The sequence below is a fragment of the Nerophis lumbriciformis genome, linkage group LG09 (assembly GCF_033978685.3).
Source record: "Nerophis lumbriciformis linkage group LG09, RoL_Nlum_v2.1, whole genome shotgun sequence".
Taxonomy (NCBI): domain Eukaryota; kingdom Metazoa; phylum Chordata; class Actinopteri; order Syngnathiformes; family Syngnathidae; genus Nerophis; species Nerophis lumbriciformis.
In genome coordinates this window covers 51,074,918-51,094,906 of record NC_084556.2, presented here as the reverse complement: position 1 = coordinate 51,094,906, position 19,989 = coordinate 51,074,918, and the positions used below count along the sequence as shown (strand labels likewise).

Genomic DNA, 19,989 nt, shown 5'->3' with positions numbered 1-19,989 from the left:
TATGGTGCCAATATGCTGTTTTTTTTTTCCAATAAAATAGTGGATAGGTTAGAAATGTAGTTTGTCTCTTTTATCGGATTATTAATCGATTAATCGAAGTAATAATCGACAGATTAATCGATTATCAGCCCATATATATATATATATATATATATATATATATATATATATAAATTAATTAATAGTTGGATCTTATTTATTATTTATTAACGTTATTTGCAATGACGTCATCTGGCGGATGTCCTCAACTCTTTTTTTTATTTTTTTATTTTATTTTATAAACCTTTATGTATAAATTGCAACATTTACAAACAGTTGAGAAATAATAATCAAAATAAGTACAAAACGAGTACAAAACAGTACAAAACAGCGCCAGGGGGTTGTAAATTTAAAGTAACTAGAATAGAATGCAAAATATATGTATATATATATATATATATATATATATATATATATATATATATATATATGTATATATATATATATATAAATATTAGTGCTGCAACAACTAATCGATTAAATCGATTAAAATCGATTATAAAAATAGTTGCCGGTTAATTTAGTCATCGATTCGTTGGATCTATGCTATGCACATGCGTAGAGGCTTTTTTATTTTTTATTTTTTTTTAAATAATTTTTATTTTTTTAAATAAACCTTTATTTATAAACTGCAACATGTACAAACAGCTGAGAAACAATAATCAAAATAAGTATGGTGCCAGTATGCTGTTTTTTTTCCCAATAAAATACTGGATAGGTTAGAAATGTAGTTTGTCTCTTTTATCGGATTATTAATCGATTAATCGAAATAATGATCGACAGATTAATCGATTATCAGCCCATATATATATATATAAATTAATTAATAGTTGGATCTTATTTATTATTTATTAACGTTATTTGCAATGACGTCATCTGGCGGATGTCCTCAACTCTTTTTTTTATTTTTTTATTTTATTTTATAAACCTTTATGTATAAATTGCAACATTTACAAACAGTTGAGAAATAATAATCAAAATAAGTACAAAACGAGTACAAAACAGCGCCAGGGGGTTGTAAATTTAAAGTAACTAGAATAGAATGCAAAATATATGTATGTATATATATATATATATATATATATATATATATATATATATATATATAAATATTAGTGCTGCAACAACTAATCGATTAAATCGATTAAAATCAATTATAAAAATAGTTGCCGATTAATTGATTCATCGATTCGTTGGATCTATGCTATGCGCATGCATAGAGGCTTTTTTTTTTTTTTTTTTTTTTTTTTTTTTTTTGAATAAACCTTTATTTATAAACTGCAACATGTACAAACAGCTGAGAAACAATAATCAAAATAAGTATGGTGCCAATATGCTGTTTTTCCCCCCCAAAAATACTGGATAGGTTAGAAATGTAGTTTGTCTCTTTTATCGGATTATTAATCGATTAATCGAAGTAATAATCGACAGATTAATCGATTATCAGCCCATATATATATATATATATAAATTAATTAATAGTTGGATCTTATTTATTATTTATTAACGTTATTTGCAATGGCGCCATCTGGCGGATGTCCTCAACTCTTTTTTTTATTTTTTTATTTTATTTTATAAACCTTTATGTATAAATTGCAACATTTACAAACAGTTGAGAAATAATAATCAAAATAAGTGCAAAACGAGTACAAAACAGTACAAAACAGCGCCAGGGGGTTGTAAATTTAAAGTAACTAGAATAGAATGCAAAATATATGTATATATATATATATATATATATATATATATATATATATATATATATATATATATATATATATATAAATATTAGTGCTGCAACAACTAATCGATTAAATCGATTAAAATCGATTATAAAAATAGTTGCCGGTTAATTTAGTCATCGATTCGTTGGATCTATGCTATGCGCATGCGTAGAGGCTTTTTTTATTTATTTATTTTTTTTAAATAATTTTTATTTTTTTAAATAAACCTTTATTCATAAACTGCAACATGTACAAACAGCTGAGAAACAATAATCAAAATAAGTATGGTGCCAGTATGCTGTTTTTTCCCCCAATAAAATACTGGATAGGTTAGAAATGTAGTTTGTCTCTTTTATCGGATTATTAATCGATTAATCGAAATAATGATCGACAGATTAATCGATTATCAGCCCATATATATATATATAAATTAATTAATAGTTGGATCTTATTTATTATTTATTAACGTTATTTGCAATGACGTCATCTGGCGGATGTCCTCAACTCTTTTATTTTATTTTTTTATTTTATTTTATAAACCTTTATGTATAAATTGCAACATTTACAAACAGTTGAGAAATAATAATCAAAATAAGTACAAAACGAGTACAAAACAGCGCCAGGGGGTTGTAAATTTAAAGTAACTAGAATAGAAGGCAAAATATATGTATGTGTATATATATATATATATATATATATATATATATATATATAAATATTAGTGCTGCAACAACTAATCGATTAAATCGATTAAAATCAATTATAAAAATAGTTGCCGATTAATTGATTCATCGATTCGTTGGATCTATGCTATGCGCATGCATAGAGGCTTTTTTTTTTTTTTAGTTTTTTTTTTTTTTTAAATAAACCTTTATTTATAAACTGCAACATGTACAAACAGCTGAGAAACAATAATCAAAATAAGTATGGTGCCAATATGCTGTTTTTCCCCCCCAAAAATACTGGATAGGTTAGAAATGTAGTTTGTCTCTTTTATCGGATTATTAATCGATTAATCGAAGTAATAATCGACAGATTAATCGATTATCAGCCCATATATATATATATATATAAATTAATTAATAGTTGGATCTTATTTATTATTTATTAACGTTATTTGCAATGGCGCCATCTGGCGGATGTCCTCAACTCTTTTTTTTATTTTTTTATTTTATTTTATAAACCTTTATGTATAAATTGCAACATTTACAAACAGTTGAGAAATAATAATCAAAATAAGTACAAAACGAGTACAAAACAGTACAAAACAGCGCCAGGGGGTTGTAAATTTAAAGTAACTAGAATAGAATTCAATATATATATATATATATATATATATATATATATATATATATATATATATATATATATATATATATATATATATATATAAATATTAGGGCTGCAACAACTAATCGATTAAATCGATTAAAATCGATTATAAAAATAGTTGCCGGTTAATTTAGTCATCGATTCGTTGGATCTATGCTATGCGCATGCTTAGAGGCTTTTTTATTTATTTGTTTATTTATTTAAAAAAAAAAATGTTTTAAATAAACCTTTATTTATAAACTGCAACATGTACAAACAGCTGAGAAACAATAATCAAAATAAGTATGGTGCCAGTATGCTGTTTTTTTTCCCCCCAATAAAATACTGGGTAGGTTAGAAATGTAGTTTGTCTCTTTTATCGGATTATTAATCGATTAATCGAAGTAATAATCGACAGATTTATCGATTATCAGCCCTATAAATATAAATAAACAAAGTGCAAAGCCATAGGCTCACTCAATCTCAGTAAATAACTTAAATTTGGAAGCGGATGTCCTCAACTCTTTTTTTAAATTGATTGATTGATTTATTTTTTTATTTTTTTGAGAAACTTACATTTATGAATATAAAACTTAGCCAGTAGTATAATGAGGTTGCAAAAGTAAAATTCCTTTGGCATATGTTTTTTTTTTTTTTTTAACCTTTTATTTATAAATTTCAACATTTACAAACTGACAAGAAACGATAATCAAAATAAGTACAAAAAGAGTACAAAACAGTACAAAAAGAGTACAAAACAGCGCCAGGGGGTTATAAATTCAAAGTAACTAAAATAGAATGCAATATATATATATATATATATATATATATATATATATATATATATATATATATATATATATATATATATATATATATATATATATATATATATATATATATATATATATATATAAAGTGCAAAGCCATAGGCTCACTCAATTTCAGTAAATAACTTAAATTTGGAACACAGCATCATCGTTTTCACAGCTTTTTGGTTGTTAGAGGTATAGAGAGTGTTTTAATGTAGAGTTCTAATTCTTTTTTAAAGGCACAAAAGACAGGTCAGGCAGGCCCGGCCCTAACCAATCTGGCGCCCTAGGCAAGATTTTAGGTGGCGCCCCCCCACATCGGCAGTGAAGTGTATATACTCACAAGAACCCGAATAGCTTTGTCTTTGACCTTTTTTTTTTACTTACAACTATACCTAATATATAAAGGGGTGGAAAAGTGACGATTACCTGCAGGGCAAACATTAGCTAACCAGAAGGCAATAACAATGTAAACAAAAAACACCTGCTTAAAAGATCTAATACAAACATTTATATGCACGTACAACACTTAGAACTTTTAGCATATCAGTATGTGGAATTAAATTATGGAATGGATTAAGTAAAGAAGTTAAAAATTGTACTGATATGATCCAGTTTAAGAGGTTGTTCAAAATAATAGTGCTTACAGAGTACAAAGAAGAAGAATTATGAGAAATACTTTCAACCTTATTGAAAATAAGATATTCTTCATCTCAGTATGTTAATAATGACTGAATTAATTAATTAATCACATATTACAAAACTGTTGTATACTAATTCATAGATGTTATTTTATTATATAAAAAGGTCAGTAAATGATTCTATATATTTGTAAACGCTTTGAAGTGGGAAAGGGGTAGGATTAAATAAGCTTTGCTTCTTCCTTCTCCTTTTCGGGCATGATGTAAAATGAAATGATATGAAATTGTGTGATGTACTATGATGTAAGTGTGTTCATGTTCCAAATAAACTAAAGAAAGAAAGAAATGTCCCTGAGGAATGTAAAGTGGGAGTACTGTAATTACCTAACGTTACATTATTATTTTCCATAACAATTTAGCCCCCTCCACAATATTAACCCGACGTTAAAACAGAACTAGCTATTTATTGATTAGCAATTGCCGAATCATGTAACATTAGCTTAATGCTAAAAAGCCAGGTTACTATCACATTCTGTAACAGACAAATAATTTCATGTAGGCTAACGTTACCTACCTGCTACCTCTGTCTTTTCTCGTTTCTCCTCCTCTTCTTTTCTCTTTTTTCTTCCCTGGGCACCTGACAGTTTTGGCATCTTGTGTTGATTTTTTGATGTGGTGACGTCCAAAAAGAGTCATGATACGGGAAGGGAGGGGGCGCACCGTGCGGGGGGAGGAGGGGGGGGGGGGGGGGGGGGGGGCGTAATGTTGTAACAAATAATATTTCTATTAAATAGGCTTTACTTTGCATTTTAATTAACGTGGGATTATTTTTTGTATTTAGAAATAATAGTACCAACTTCTTTTTCTTTTTTTCTTTTTTCTCCAACATTTGTGGCACTGGCGTGGCGCCCCCTGATGGACGGCGCCCTATACGGCCTATGCCACGGGCCGGCCCTGAGGTCAGGTATTGAGAAACTTACATTTATGAATATAAAACTTAGCCAATAGTATAATGAGGTTGCACAGGTAAAATTCCTTTTCAGGATGTCCTCAACTCATTTCTGTCTGAGGACCGCGGATGACGTCACGGGGACGTCGCGCCGCCGACAGCTCGGACGTCAGGTGACTGGAGGTGAGTGCGCGCCGCCACTGCAGAGGCGCGTCACACTGCAGGGGAGGACCCGGCGCGCGCCTGCTCGCCCCCGACACCTCGTCCCACTGCAGACTTTTTTCCCCGGGCCCGGACGAACGGACGGACGGAGTCGGAACCGAGCGAGCAGCGCGATGGCCGAGTGGGGGTTCCCGCGTCTGCGCCGGGCCGCGGTAAGCACCGGGTCGGGGGGGGTGTTGTTGATGCTGCGGAAGAAAATGCACGCGCTTTCACTTTAAACGCGTGTGCATGTGAACACTGCAGCGTGGGAGTGATGCGAGACTGCAATGTTGACATTAGCCACTATGCTAAATGCTACTTAAGTGTGTGTTATGACAAGGTCAGCATGCGTGTGTGTGTGTGTGTGTGTGTGCACGTGATAGAGTGGGTGATGACGTCACTGATGATGTTCATGGCGGTGGCATTGATTAGTGTTGACTCCGCCCCCCGTTTTTTTTTTTGGGCCAGACTTCTTTCCCAGGCAACCTGCACTTGGTCCTGGTGCTCCGCCCCTCCACCTTGCTAGGCTCCGCCCCCAGCCCGTCCTCAAGCACGGACCTGGGCTTCCGCTTCAGCCAGGATGACTTCCTGTTGAAGATGCCGGTAAGCAAGTCACCTTTAGGGGACCTCTGACGGTATGGGGACAAAAAAAAAAAAAAAAAACAGGTCCCCTAAAGAGAAACCTTTTTAAATGATAGTCAGATCCATTCTGAAGATGCCTAAGTGATCATGTCATATTTAATTTGAACTTTTTTTTAAATTTTTTTTAAATGGTCCTCAGTAGTCACGTACTGTGTGAATTATGCAAAATTATTTAAATTTGGTCCCCATGAACCATATTAACTCTTTTTTTCCCCAGGGTCCCCAGTAAGAATGATCAGCACATTACTTCATCAATCCAGAGATTTAAAGACGTGTATGAGCTAACTGGGCAGTGGCCATTTTACACCATTTTTTTTATGCCTCCACAACCTGTAGAAAGGCTGGTCCCCACAAGTCATGATCAAAAACTTGGTCCCCATTCCAAATGATAAGCAGTGTGTGTGTGTTCAGGCGGTGATGCTGCGCTCGGTGGGCGACCTGCTGCGCTACATCGACGACAACCGCCTGACGTCAGGGTTGTGCGGCAACGCCGAGCGGTGTCGGAGCGACTGGATCGTGCTGCGATCGGTAAACGTTAGCACGTTCTTTACTTTAGTTCAGGCCTGGGCAATTATTTTACTCGGGAGGCCAGATTTAGGTAAAAAAAAGTGTATCTACCGTATTTTCCGCACTATAAGGCGCACCGGATTATTAGCCGCACCTTCTATGAATTACATATTTCATAATTTTGTCCACCAATAAGCCGCCCCGGACTATAAGCCGCGCCTACGCTGCGCTAAAGTGAATGTCAAAAAAACAGTCAGATAGTTCAGTCAAACTTTAATAATATATTGAAAACCAGCGTTCTAACAACTCTGTCCCAAAATGTACAAATGTGCAATCACAAACATAGTCAAATTCAAAATGGTGTAGAGCAATAGCAACATAATGTTGCTCGAACGTTAATGTCACAACACACAAAATAAACATAGCGCTCACTTTCTGAAGTTATTCTTCATTCGTAAATCCTTCGAATTCTTCGTCTTCGGTGTCCGAATTGAAAAGTTGCGCAAGCGTGGGTTCCAAAATGGCCGGCTCCGTCTCTTCGAAGTCATCGGGAGTCAGTGTCGCTGTTGTTGTCGTCCAGTAGTTCTGTGAATCCTGCCTTCCGGAAAGCTCGGACCACAGTTGTGACCGAAATATCTGCCCAGGCATTTACGATCCACTGGCAGATGTTGGCGTATGTCGTCCGGCGCTGTCTGCCCGTCTTAGTGAAGGTGTGTTCGCCTTCGGTCATCCATTGTTCCCACGCCGTTCGCAGTCGTGATTTGAATGCCCTGTTGACACCAATATCCAGCGGTTGGAGTTCTTTGGTTAATCCACCCGGAATGACGGCGAGTGTTGTATTTGTGTGCTTCACTTGTTTTTTGACACCATCTGTGATGTGGGCGCGCATGGAGTCGTATATCAACATGGACGGAGCAGCGTGAAAAAAGCCACCCGGCCTCTTCGCGTAAACTTCCCTTAACCACTCGCTCATCTTTTCTTCATCCATCCATCCCTTCGAGTTAGCTTTTATGATGACGCCGGCTGGAAAGGTCTCTTTTGGCAAGGTCTTCCTTTTGAATATCACCATGGGTGGAAGTTTCTGGCCATTAGCATGGCAAGCTAGAACCACAGTGAAGGACGACTTCTCATTCCCTGTGGTGCGAATATTCACCGTACGTGCTCCCGTTGTATCAACAGTGCGGTTCACAGGAATATCAAAAGTCAGTGGAACCTCGTCCATGTTGATAATGTTCTCTGGCCGGATCTTTTTTCCCGCTATCTTCTTTTTACAATATGCACGGAAAGTAGCCAGCTTTTCTTTAAAGTCGTTAGGCAGTTGCTGTGAAATAGTGGTCCGTGTGCGGATGGAGAGATTGCGTCTTTTCATAAACCGGAAACACCAAGAAGCACCACCTTTAAAATCATCCAGGTGAAGTTCGCTTGCTAGCGTTGTTGCCTTCATTCGAATAGTGATGGTGCTGACACTTCTGCTTGCTGCTCTCTGCTCAACAACCCACTGTTCGAGTTCGTCCTCCAACTGTTGCCATCTTGCTTTGTTCCCTCGGAAACTCTGTTTTGTCTTCTTTACCTGGCGCAGGTCATCTTCTTGCTTCCTCCACCTACGCACCATTGATTCATTTATGTTATATTCTCTTGCTGCTGCTCTATTTCCGTGTTCTTCGGCATGACTTATTGCCTTAAGTTTAAATTCTGCGTTATAAGCGTGTCGCTTAGTAGGAGCCATTTTGTAGTCTGGTCTTTACAGATGTAAACACACAAAGGAAATGAAACGAAATATCCGCGCGCTTCTTTTTCTTCCGGGGGCGGGTGGTTGCTTACAGTAGAAGAAGAAGCGCTTCCTGTTCTATGGGGGCGGGTGCTTACCTTGGCGGTTGCTTGCGTAGAAGAAGAAGCGCTTCCTGTTCTATGGGGGCGGGTGCTTACCTTGGCGGTTGCTTGCGTAGAAGAAGAAGCGCTTCCTGTTCTACCGGGAAAAAAGATGGCGGCTGTTTACCGAAGTTGCGAGATCGAAACTTTATGAAAATGAATCGTAATAAAGCGCACCGGGTTATAAGGCGCACTGTTAGCTTTTGAGAAAATTTGTGGTTTTTAGGTGCGCCTTATAGTGCGGAAAATACGGTATAACACAAAACCTCACAATAATGATTGAAAGCTAAAAACGTTATGACAGACCGCCTCAAAAAACGGACTGGAATTTGAATTTTTTTTTTTTTTACTGAATGAGACACCCAGAATGTGCATGAAAATAAAGTTTTTGGGATTTACAATATTAACTATGAATGATAAAACACTGAATATTGACAATATATTTTACAATCAACCAAAATGCAACAAACACAGTGAAAAAAACCCCCCCCCACGTACAATCTGAGATACCTCATAGTGACCATAGTAAGTAATTAGATGACCATAGTAACTAATTAGATGACCATAGTAACTAGTACCGTATTTTCCGCACTATAAGGCGCACCTAAAAACCACAAATTTTCTCAAAAGCTAACAGTGCGCCTTATAACCCGGTGCGCTTTATTACGATTCATTTTCATAAAGTTTCGATCTCGCAACTTCGGTAAACAGCCGCCATCTTTTTTCCCGGTAGAACAGGAAGCGCTTCTTCTTCTACGCAAGCAACCGCCAAGGAAAGCACCCGCCCCCATAGAACAGGAAGCGCTTCTTCTTCTACTGTAAGCAACCACCCGCCCCCGGAAGAAGAAGAAAAAACGCGCGGATATCACCGTACGTTTCATTTCCTGTTTACATCTGTAAAGACCACAAAATGGCTCCTACTAAGCGACAAGGATCCGGTTCATAAAAAGACGCAATCTCTCCATCCGCACACGGATTACTACCGTATTTCACAGCAACTGATATTCCTGTGAACCGCACTGTGGAACGGGAGCACGTACGGTGAATATTCGCACCACAGGGAATGAGAAGTCATCCTTCACTGTGGTTCTAGCTTGCCATGCTAACTTCCACCCATGGTGATATTCAAAAGGAAGACCTTGCCAAAAGAGACCTTTCCAGCCGGCGTCATCATAAAAGCTAACTCGAAGGGATGGATGGATGAAGAAAAGATGAGCGAGTGGTTAAGGGAAGTTTACGCGAAGAGGCCGGGTGGCTTTTTTCACACAGCTCCGAAGGCGAACACACCTTCACTAAGACGGGCAGACAGCGCCGGACGACATACGCCAACATTTGCCAGTGGATCGTAAATGCCTGGGCAGATATTTCGGTCACAACTGTGGTCCGAGCTTTCCGGAAGGCAGGATTCACAGAACAACAGCGACACTGACTCCCGATGACTTCGACGAGACGGAACCGGCCATTTTGGATACCACGCTTGCGCAACTTTTCAATTCGGACACCGAAGACGAAGAATTCGAAGGATTTACGAATGAAGAATAACTTCAGAAGGTGAGCGCTATGTTTATTTTGTGTGTTGTGACATTAACGTTCGAGCAACATTATGTTACTATTGCTCTACACCATTTTGAATTTGACTATGTTTGTGATTGCACATTTGCGTACATTTTGGGACAGAGTTGTTAGAACGCTGGTTTTCAATATATTATTAAAGTTTGACTGAACTATCCGACTGTTTTTTTGACATTCACTTTAGCGCAGCGTAGGCGCGGCTTATAGTCCGGGTCGGCTTATTGGTGGACAAAATTATGAAATATGTAATTCATAGAAGGTGCGGCTAATAATCCGGTGCGCCTTATAGTGCGGAAAATACGGTATATGATGCAGATTCCAAGCATTGAAAGACTTAGTATAGTTCAGGGGTCGGCAACCTTTACCACTCAAAGAGCCATTTTGACCCGTTTCTACAAATTAAAGAAAACAATGGGAGCCACAAAACTCTTTTGAAATTTAAAATGAAATAACACTATATACAAAGTTTTTTTTTTTGCTTTGTGCTATGTATAAACCAGGGGTCTCAGACACGCGGCCCGCACCTTAATATGGAAATGTAATGTTAGTGCGGCCCGCGAGTTTTATATGAAGGGCACTTGACAGCGTCACACTTGCCAACCCTCCCGATTTTTCCGGTAGACTCCCAAATTTCAGGGAAACTATTCTCTTGAATGTATGCTGCTACTCAGTGGCCTAGTGCTTAGGGTGTCCGCCCTGAGATCGGTAGGTTGTGAGTTCAAACCCCGGCCGAGTCATACCAAAGACTATAAAAATGGGACCCATTACCTCCCTGCTTGGCACTCAGCATCAAGGGTTGGAATTGGGGGTTAAATCACCAAAAATGATTCCCGGGCGCGGCCACCGCTGCTGCCCACTGCTCCCCTCACCTCCCAGGGGGTGATCAAGGGTGATGGGTCAAATGCAGAGAATAATCTCGCCACACCTAGTGTGTGTGTGACAATCATTGGTACTTTAACTTTAACTTTATTTTCACCCAAACAACAATAATAAGGGCGTGCCGTGATGTCACTACCTTTAGCGCCCTCTACAGCTTGCCAGCCCAGTTACATGTTATATGAGGCTTCTGCAGACACACATAAGTGAATGCAAGCATACTTGGTCAACAGCCATACAGATCACACTGAGGGTGGCGATATAAACAACTTTAACACTCTTGCTAATATGCGCCACACTGTGAACCCACACCAAACAAGAATGACAAACACATTTCGGGAGAACATCCGCACCGTAACGCAACAGAACAAATACCCAGAATCCCATGCATCCCTAACTCTTCCGGGCTACTTTATACACCCCCGCTACCACCAAAGCCCGCCACCCCAACCCTGCCCCCCCACACATCAACAACACCCCCCCCACCCCCCGTGCGTAGATTGAGGTGGGCGGGGTTTGGTGGTAGCAGGGTGTGTAATGTAGCCCGGAAGAGTTAGGGATGCATGGGATTCTGGGTATTTGTTCTGTTGTGTTTATGTTGTGTTACGGTGTGGATGTTCTCCTGAAATGTGTTTGTCATTCTTGTTTGGTGTGGGTTCACAGTGTGGCGCACATTAGTAAGAGTGTTATAGTTGTTTATACGGCCACCGTCAGTGTGACCTGTATGGCTGTTGAACAAGTATGCCTTGCTGTCACTTAGTGTGTGAGCAGACGCCGCATACAAAATGTGACTGGGCCGTCACGCTGTTTCTTAGGTGAAAAAGCGGACGCGACGACAGGTTGTAGAGGACGCAAAATGCAGTGCCATCACGGCACGCCCTCAATTTTGTTGTCCGGGTGAAAATCGGAGAATGTTTGCCCTGGGAGAGGCAGCGAAATCCGGAAGTCTCCCGGAAAAATCGGGAGGGTTGGCAAGAATGCAGCTGAGCCGCATCAGAGTGGTCAAAGAGCCGCATGCGGCTCCGGAGCCGCGGGTTGCCGACCCCTGGTATAGTTGAAGACTTTCTGTCATTAGAAAACATCACTGCACATTAGGGGTGTGGGAAAAAATCGATTCGAATTCGAATCGCGATTCTCACGTTGTGCGATTCAGAATGGATTCTCATTTTTAAAAAATCTATTTATTTTATTTATTTATTTAAATTTTTATTTTATTTTTTTTAATTAATCAATCCAACAAAACAATTACACAGCAATACCATAACAATGCAATCCAATTCCAAAATCAAACCCGACCCAGCAACACTCGGAACTGCAATAAACAGAGCAATTGAGAGGAGACACAAAGACGACACAGAACAAACCAAAAGTAGTGAAACAAAAATGAATATTATCAACAACGGTATCAATATTAGTTACAATTTCAACATAGCAGTGATTAAAAATCCCTCATTGACTATCATTAGACATTAAAAAAAAAAAGAATAGTGTCACAGTGGCTTACACTTGCATCGCATCTGATAAGCTCATACTTGCCAACCCTCCCGGATTTTCCGGGAGACTCCCGAAATTCAGCGCCTCTCCCGAAAACCTCCCGGGACAAATTTTCTCCCGAAAATCTCCCGAAATTCAGGCGGACTCAGGTCCTCCACAATATAAAAAAGCGTACCTGCCCAATCACGTTATAACTGTAGAATGATGGAGGGCGAGTTCTTGGTTTCTTATGTGGGTTTATTGTTAGGCGGTTTCATTAACGTCCTCCCAGCGCGGCAACAACACACAACAACAGCTGTCACTTTTTTGTATACCGTAAAGCAGTTCGTCTGCCGTAAACAGCAACAGTGACACTCTTAAACAGGACAATACTGCCATCTAGTGCATTTGATGAAAGCACTTTTGTGCGTGCCACACATCAATGCATCATCAGAGAGGGTGTTCAGCATGGTTCGAAAAATAGTGACAGAGAATAGAACAAGGATGGACAATTCAACCCTTAACTCAACAATGAGTAGATGAGTGTTATGTGTGTGTATATGTGTAAATAAATGAACACTGAAATTCAAGTATTTATTATATATATATATATATATATATATATATATATATATATATATATATATATATATATATATATATATATATACCAAGAAGCGCATATGCTAAATTTTCAAAGAGAACGGCCTACGGATCACGATTGAAGCCAACAAGCAAACCGTCAACTTCCTTGACGTCACTTTCAACCTGAGAAATAACAGCTAACCAACCATTCACGAAACCCAACACAACACTCCAATACGTGCACCATGACAGCAACCACCCACCCACCACCACGAAAAGAATACCTACCGGAATCAATAAAAGGCTATCGATGCTGTCATCTAGCAAAGCTGAATTTGACCAAGCAACCCCCCCGTACCAAAAAGCCCTTGATGAAAGCGGATACAATTTCACCCTCACCTATGAACCCACGCCAGGAAACCAGCCAAAAAAGAACAGAAAACGAAACGACATCATCTGGTACAACCCCCCATACAGCAAAAACGTCTCAACGAACATTGGACACAAATTCCTCCATCTGATTGACAAACACTTTCCCAAAGACAACAACCTAAGAAAAGTATTCATCAAGAACAACATTAAATTGAGCTACAGCTACATGAACAATATACGACAAATCATCTCAAACCACAACAAAACAATTGCAAATGAGCCGTCGACCCCCAGTCAGAGCGACTCCAAAACCAACAAAGCATGTAACTGTCGAAAGAAACCTGATTGCCCCCTCAACGGGGGGTGCTTACAAACATCAGTTGTCTACCAATCTAAGGTAATACGCAAGGACATTAACACATCCGACACATATGTAGGATTAACCGAGGGTGAATTCAAAACCAGATGGAACAATCACAAGGCTTCTTTCAGGAACAAAAACCTGCGAAATACCACAGAACTCAGCAAACACATTTGGGACCTCAAAGACAATAATGTTGAATATTCAATAACATGGCAAATTCTTGCATCCAGCACACCTTACAATAGTGGTAATAAAAGATGCAACCTATGCTTGAAAGAGAAACTGTTTATTATTTACCGTCCAGACCTGTCATCCCTCAACAAGCGCAGCGAAATTGTAACAACATGCCGCCATAGACGGAAACACCTCCTAGGTAACACATGAGCCAATCACCACGCCCCTAGGCCAGCCTGTACCCACCCACTCTGTGCCCTATATAAACCATGGTATGCGAATGCTCCCATTAAAATCTCCTGATGATTGAGGGTACCCCCCCTCATGAAACAGGCCTGTAGAGATGAAATAGTCTTGTGATTTTTTTCCCCCACACATACATATATATATATATATATATATATATATATATATATATGAAATACTTGACTTGGTGAATTCTAGCTGTAAATATACTCCTCCCCTTTTAGCCACAAACTCGTCACGTCACGAGAGACACTTGACCTGTCATCATTTTTAAAATGGAGGAGGCTGATTTCAATAATTTGAAATCGCATAAAGCGAAGAAGATTAAGAGCTATTCGGTAGGATTTAAGGTCCAAGCTATTGAATATGCTAAAAAGAACAGTAAGCAGCTATGTTTTATTAATATACCGTAGCTGCGTGTGTCAAATATGAGTCATTAAATGACTCCCGCCTCCTGGTGGTAGAGGGCGCTAGTGATCCTTCTTGCGACTACTCGGCCGCAGAAGAAGTGACAACGTTTATTTTTTCCTCTCGCCTGCACTTTTAACATGGAGTATTACATATCTAAAATAAAACAGTTTTCTAAACTGGACTTTCAATGGAAGCAGGAGGTAATAATTAAAGGAAGATCTCCATCGAGACAGAGAGACTTTTAAAACTGAAGAAAGATAAGGAAGACTTCTACGAACAAGTTATCGATGCTTTTGTTCAGAAGGAGCTGCGCATGGACTTCATTTATAAGTAAAGGTAAAACCATAATAAAGTTGTTTTTATTAGATGTGCTTTTCATGATGGTATCCTTACATCACACTCAAATTTATAAGCGCAGGCCTAAATTTACCGCATGCCTTTGGTAAGCGCCGGAGTGAGAAGAGGTTTTAAATTAATTACCGCCCCGGCGGCAATTCAAGGAAATACGGTAAGTCATATTTTTGGTTCATTTAATAGCTAAAACAAATTTACATTATTGCAATCAGTTGATATAACATTGTCCTTTACAATTATAAAAGCCATCCATCCATCCATCCATCTTCTTCCGCTTATCCGAGGTCGGGTCGCGGGGGCAGCAGCCTAAGCAGGGAAGCCCAGACTTCCCTCTCCCCAGCCACTTCGTCCAGCTCCTCCCGGGGGATCCCGAGGCGTTCCCAGGCCAGCCGGGAGACATAGTCTTCCCAACGTGTCCTGGGTCTTCCTCGTGGCCTCCTACCGGTCGGACATGCCCTAAACACCTCCTTAGGGAGGCGCTCGGGTGGCATCCTGACCAGATGCCCGAACCACCTCATCTGGCTCCTCTCAATGTGGAGGAGCAGCGGCTTTACTTTGAGCTCCCCCCGGATGACAGAGCTTCTCACCCTATCTCTAAGGGAGAGCCCCGCCACCCGGCGGAGGAAACTCATTTCGGCCGCTTGTACCCGTGATCTTGTCCTTTCGGTCATAACCCAAAGCTCATGACCATAGGTGAGGATGGGAACGTAGATCGACCGGTAAATTGAGAGCTTTGCCTTCCGGCTCAGCTCCTTCTTCACCACAACGGATCGATACAGCGTCCGCATTACTGAAGACGCCGCACCGATCCGCCTGTCGATCTCACGATCCACTCTTCCCTCACTCGTGAACAAGACTCCGAGGTACTTGAACTCCTCCACTTGGGGCAAGATCTCCTCCCCAACCCGGAGATGGCACTCCACCCTTTTCCGGGCGAGAACCATGGACTCGGACTTGGAGGTGCTGATTCTCATCCCAGTCGCTTCACACTCAGCTGCGAACCGATCCAGTGAGAGCTGAAGATCCTGGCCAGATGAAGCCATCAGGACCAAATCATCTGCAAAAAGCAGAGACCTAATCCTGCAGCCACCAAACCGGATCCCCTCAACGCCATGACTGCACCTAGAAATTCCCGTCCATAAAAGTTATGAACAGAATCGGTGACAAAGGGCAGCCTTGGCGGAGTCCAACCCTCACCGGAAACGTGTCCGACTTACTGCCAGCAATGTGAACCAAGCTCTGACACTGATCATACAGGGAGCGGACCGCCACAATCAGACAGTCCGAAACCCCATACTCTCTGAGCACTCCCCACAGGACTTCCCGAGGGACACGGTCGAATGCCTTCTCCAAGTCCACAAAGCACATGTAGACTGGTTGGGCAAACTCCCATGCACCCTCAAGGACCCTGCCGAGAGTATAGAGCTGGTCCACAGTTCCACGACCAGGACGAAAACCACACTGTTCCTCCTGAATCCGAGGTTCGACTATCCGGCGTAGCCTCCTCTCCAGTACACCTGAATAGACCTTACCGGGAAGGCTGAGGAGTGTGATCCCACGATAGTTAGAACACACCCTCCGGTTCCCTTTTTTAAAGAGAGGAACCACCACCCCGGTCTGCCAATCCAGAGGTACTGCCCCCGATGTCCACGCGATGCTGCAGAGTCTTGTCAACCAAGACAGCCCTACAGCATCCAGAGCCTTAAGGAACTCCGGGCGGATCTCATCCACCCCCGGGGCCTTGCCACCGAGGAGCTTTTTAACTACCTCAGCAACCTCAGCCCCAGAAATAGGAGAGCCCACCACAGACTCCCCAGGCCCTGCTTCCTCATAGGAAGACGTGTTGGTGGGATTGAGGAGGTCTTCGAAGTATTCCCTCCACCGATCCACAACTTCCGCAGTCGAGGTCAGCAGAACACCATCCACACCATACACAGTGTTGGTAAATAATAAATAATAATATAAATAATAATAAATAAATAAATAATATAAAAGCTTCCTACAAAAATCTACTATTCTGCTTGCATGTCAGCAGACTGGGGTAGATCCTGCTGAAATCCTATGTATTGAATGAATAGAGAATCCTTTTGAATCGGGAAAAAAAATCGTTTTTGAATCGAGAATCGTGTTGAATTGAAAAAAAAAATCGATTTTGAATCGAATCGTGACCCCAAGAATCGATATTCAATCGAATCGTGGGACACCCAAAGATTCACAGCCCTACTGCACATCATAACGCCAGCTACACTTTACATCTTAAACATCTAAAACAATTATTTGGGAATGTCCGGTGGGCCAGATTGAAAAGCTCAACGGGCCGCATGTGGCCCCCGGCCCTTAATTTGCCCAGGTCTGCTTTAGTTCAACTTACTGGACACAGGAAGTGGACGTGTGCATGTGTGTGTGTGTGTGTGTGTGTGTGTGTGTGTGTGTGTGTGTGTGTGTGTGCGCGTAGGCCATCGAGACGTTTGCCGTGACGGTGAAGGAGGTGGCACAACTCCTGCAAGGTTTCGGTTCGGAGTTGTCGGACGGCGAGCTCCCAGACGAGGCCAACGCCATCGACTTCCTGCTGCGCTCGCACACGCAGCGGTATCGCCACATGAAGGTGTGTTACAACGATAGGGGTGCGCCAAAAAAGTCGATTCAACTATCCGAACCGTACAGAGCCCCTGAAGGGACATGGGGGAAATATTTGTTTTTATAATTTTTTTTATTTTATTTGTTTTTTTTTAGACATGTATCTCGTTAACTTTTTATAAAATTATTTTAAAAAATTTAAAAAGATTAATTATTATTATTATTATTTTTGTTTTTGTTTTAGACACTTTTAAACAGGACAATACTGCCATCTACTCTACATGCATATGTGACCCACCCATAATGTGTCACATTTTTGTGTTGATTTATTTATTTAATGTTGTGGTTTGAATTCGTTTTTGGAGCTGTCATTCCACATTTATCAGTATTCACATTGGTCAGTAAGGGGCAGTAGGGCGTTTCTTCCCAATTGAATGCTATCACCTGCAGACCGGAAGTGTCCTGTCATTCTGATGAGCGTGACCAGTCTGTGAACAATTGAAACGTCCTGTGTGCTTTTTCCTCCTGTATAACAGGTTAGTTTTGGTGAATCAACTCACTGAATAATATCCATGTGATCTTTATAAGTTTAAGTACACATTCTGATGGTGGAGCCTAACTCTAAAGTGTTTGTGAGTTGTAGTTTGTAAATGAACACTGAAATTCAAGTATTTATTTTATTAATATATATATATATATATATATATATCCATCCATCCATCCATCCATTTTCTACCGCTTATTCCCTTTTGGGGTCGCGGGGGGCGCTGGAGCCTATCTCAGCTACAATCGGGCGGAAGGCGGTGTACACCCTGGACAAGTTGCCACCTCATATATATATATATATATATATATATATATATATATATATATATATATATATATATATATATATATAGCTAGAATTCACTGAAAGTCAAGTATTTCTTATATATATATATCTATCTTAACCACGCCCCCCGCCCCACCCCCGACCACGCCCCCGCCCCCACCCAAAGTGCTGTATAAGTATAACCCATTTACCATTTGTTACTTAAGAAAAGCACTTTGACTGTACCTGTCAATTATGTGACTAAAACCCCCACAATAATCAAATATTTATTTAAAAAAAAAACAATAACATGTCTTTTTAAAGATAGATTCTTACAAAAATGTATGTATTATTATTTTTTTTTCCATCCATTTTTGAAAATCATGAATCGATTTAGAATTGCGATGACTAAGAATCGCGATTCCACGGAGCCCCTAAAGGGATATGGGGGACTTTTTTTTTTTAATAATTTTTTTTATTATTATTTTTTTTTAGATATGTATCTCGTGCGCACGAGAAACTTTTTATAAAATTATAACATATATATATATATATATATATATATATATATTAATCTTTTTTTTTTCGTGCGCACGAGATACATGACTAAAAAAAAAAAAATATTATAATTTAAAAAAAATAATTTTATAAAAAGAAACTATCTCGTGCACATGAGATAGTTTCTTTTTATAAAATTATTTTTAAAAAATTATAATTTTTTTTTTTCTAGACATGTATCTCGTGCGCACGAAGAAAAAAAAAGATTAATATATGTATATATATATATATATATTTTATAATTTTATAAAAAGTTTCTCGTGCGCACGAGATACATATCTAAAGAAAATAAATAATAAAAAAAATTATTTAAAAAAAAAAGTCCCCCATATCCTTAAGGGGCTCCGTGGAATCGCGATTCTTATTCATCGCAATTCTAAATCGATTCATGATTTTCAAAAATGGATGGAAAATAAAAAAATAATACATACATTTTTGTAAGAATTTATCTTTAAAAAGACATGTTATTGTTTTTTTTTAAATAAATATTTGATTATTGGGGGGTTTTTAGTCACATAATTGACAGGTACAGTCAAAGTGCTTTTCTTAAGTAACAAATGGTAAATGGGTTATACTTATACAGCACTTTTCTACCTTCGAGGTACTTAAAGCGCTTTGACACTATTTCCACATTCACCCATTCACACACACATTCACACACTGATGGCGGAAGCTGCCGTGCAAGGCCCTAACCAGCACCCATCAGGAGCAAGGGTGTCTTGCTCAAGGACACAACGGACGTGACGAGGTTGATAGAAGGCGGGGATCGAACCAGGAACCCTCAGGTTGCTGGCACGGCCACTCTACCGACAGCGCCACGCCGTCCCCCATGAATGGAAAAAAATAAATAAATAAAAAAACAATCATAATGATAATTGAGTTGATAAAACTAGAAAAAAACAACAACACGGATAAATATAT

The 19,989-nt window shown here is 39.5% G+C and overlaps 1 protein-coding gene across 3 annotated transcripts in view; it reads left to right on the top strand.

Moving 5' to 3' along the window:
* Window positions 1-5,638: 5,638 nt before the first annotated feature.
* LOC133607879 (proto-oncogene DBL-like) overlaps window positions 5,639-19,989 on the top strand; it is a 41,905-nt gene continuing 27,554 nt past the window's right edge. For 2 of the 3 annotated variants that reach the window (XM_061962918.2, XM_061962916.2), the window contains exons 1-4: window positions 5,639-5,850; window positions 6,146-6,280; window positions 6,731-6,847; window positions 17,578-17,727. In XM_061962918.2, the coding sequence (XP_061818902.1) occupies window positions 5,812-5,850; window positions 6,146-6,280; window positions 6,731-6,847; window positions 17,578-17,727 (441 nt within the window). In that variant the 5' untranslated portion in view covers window positions 5,639-5,811. The remainder of the gene's footprint in view (window positions 5,851-6,145; window positions 6,281-6,730; window positions 6,848-17,577; window positions 17,728-19,989) is intronic. The other variant, XM_061962917.2, reaches the window with a different exon arrangement.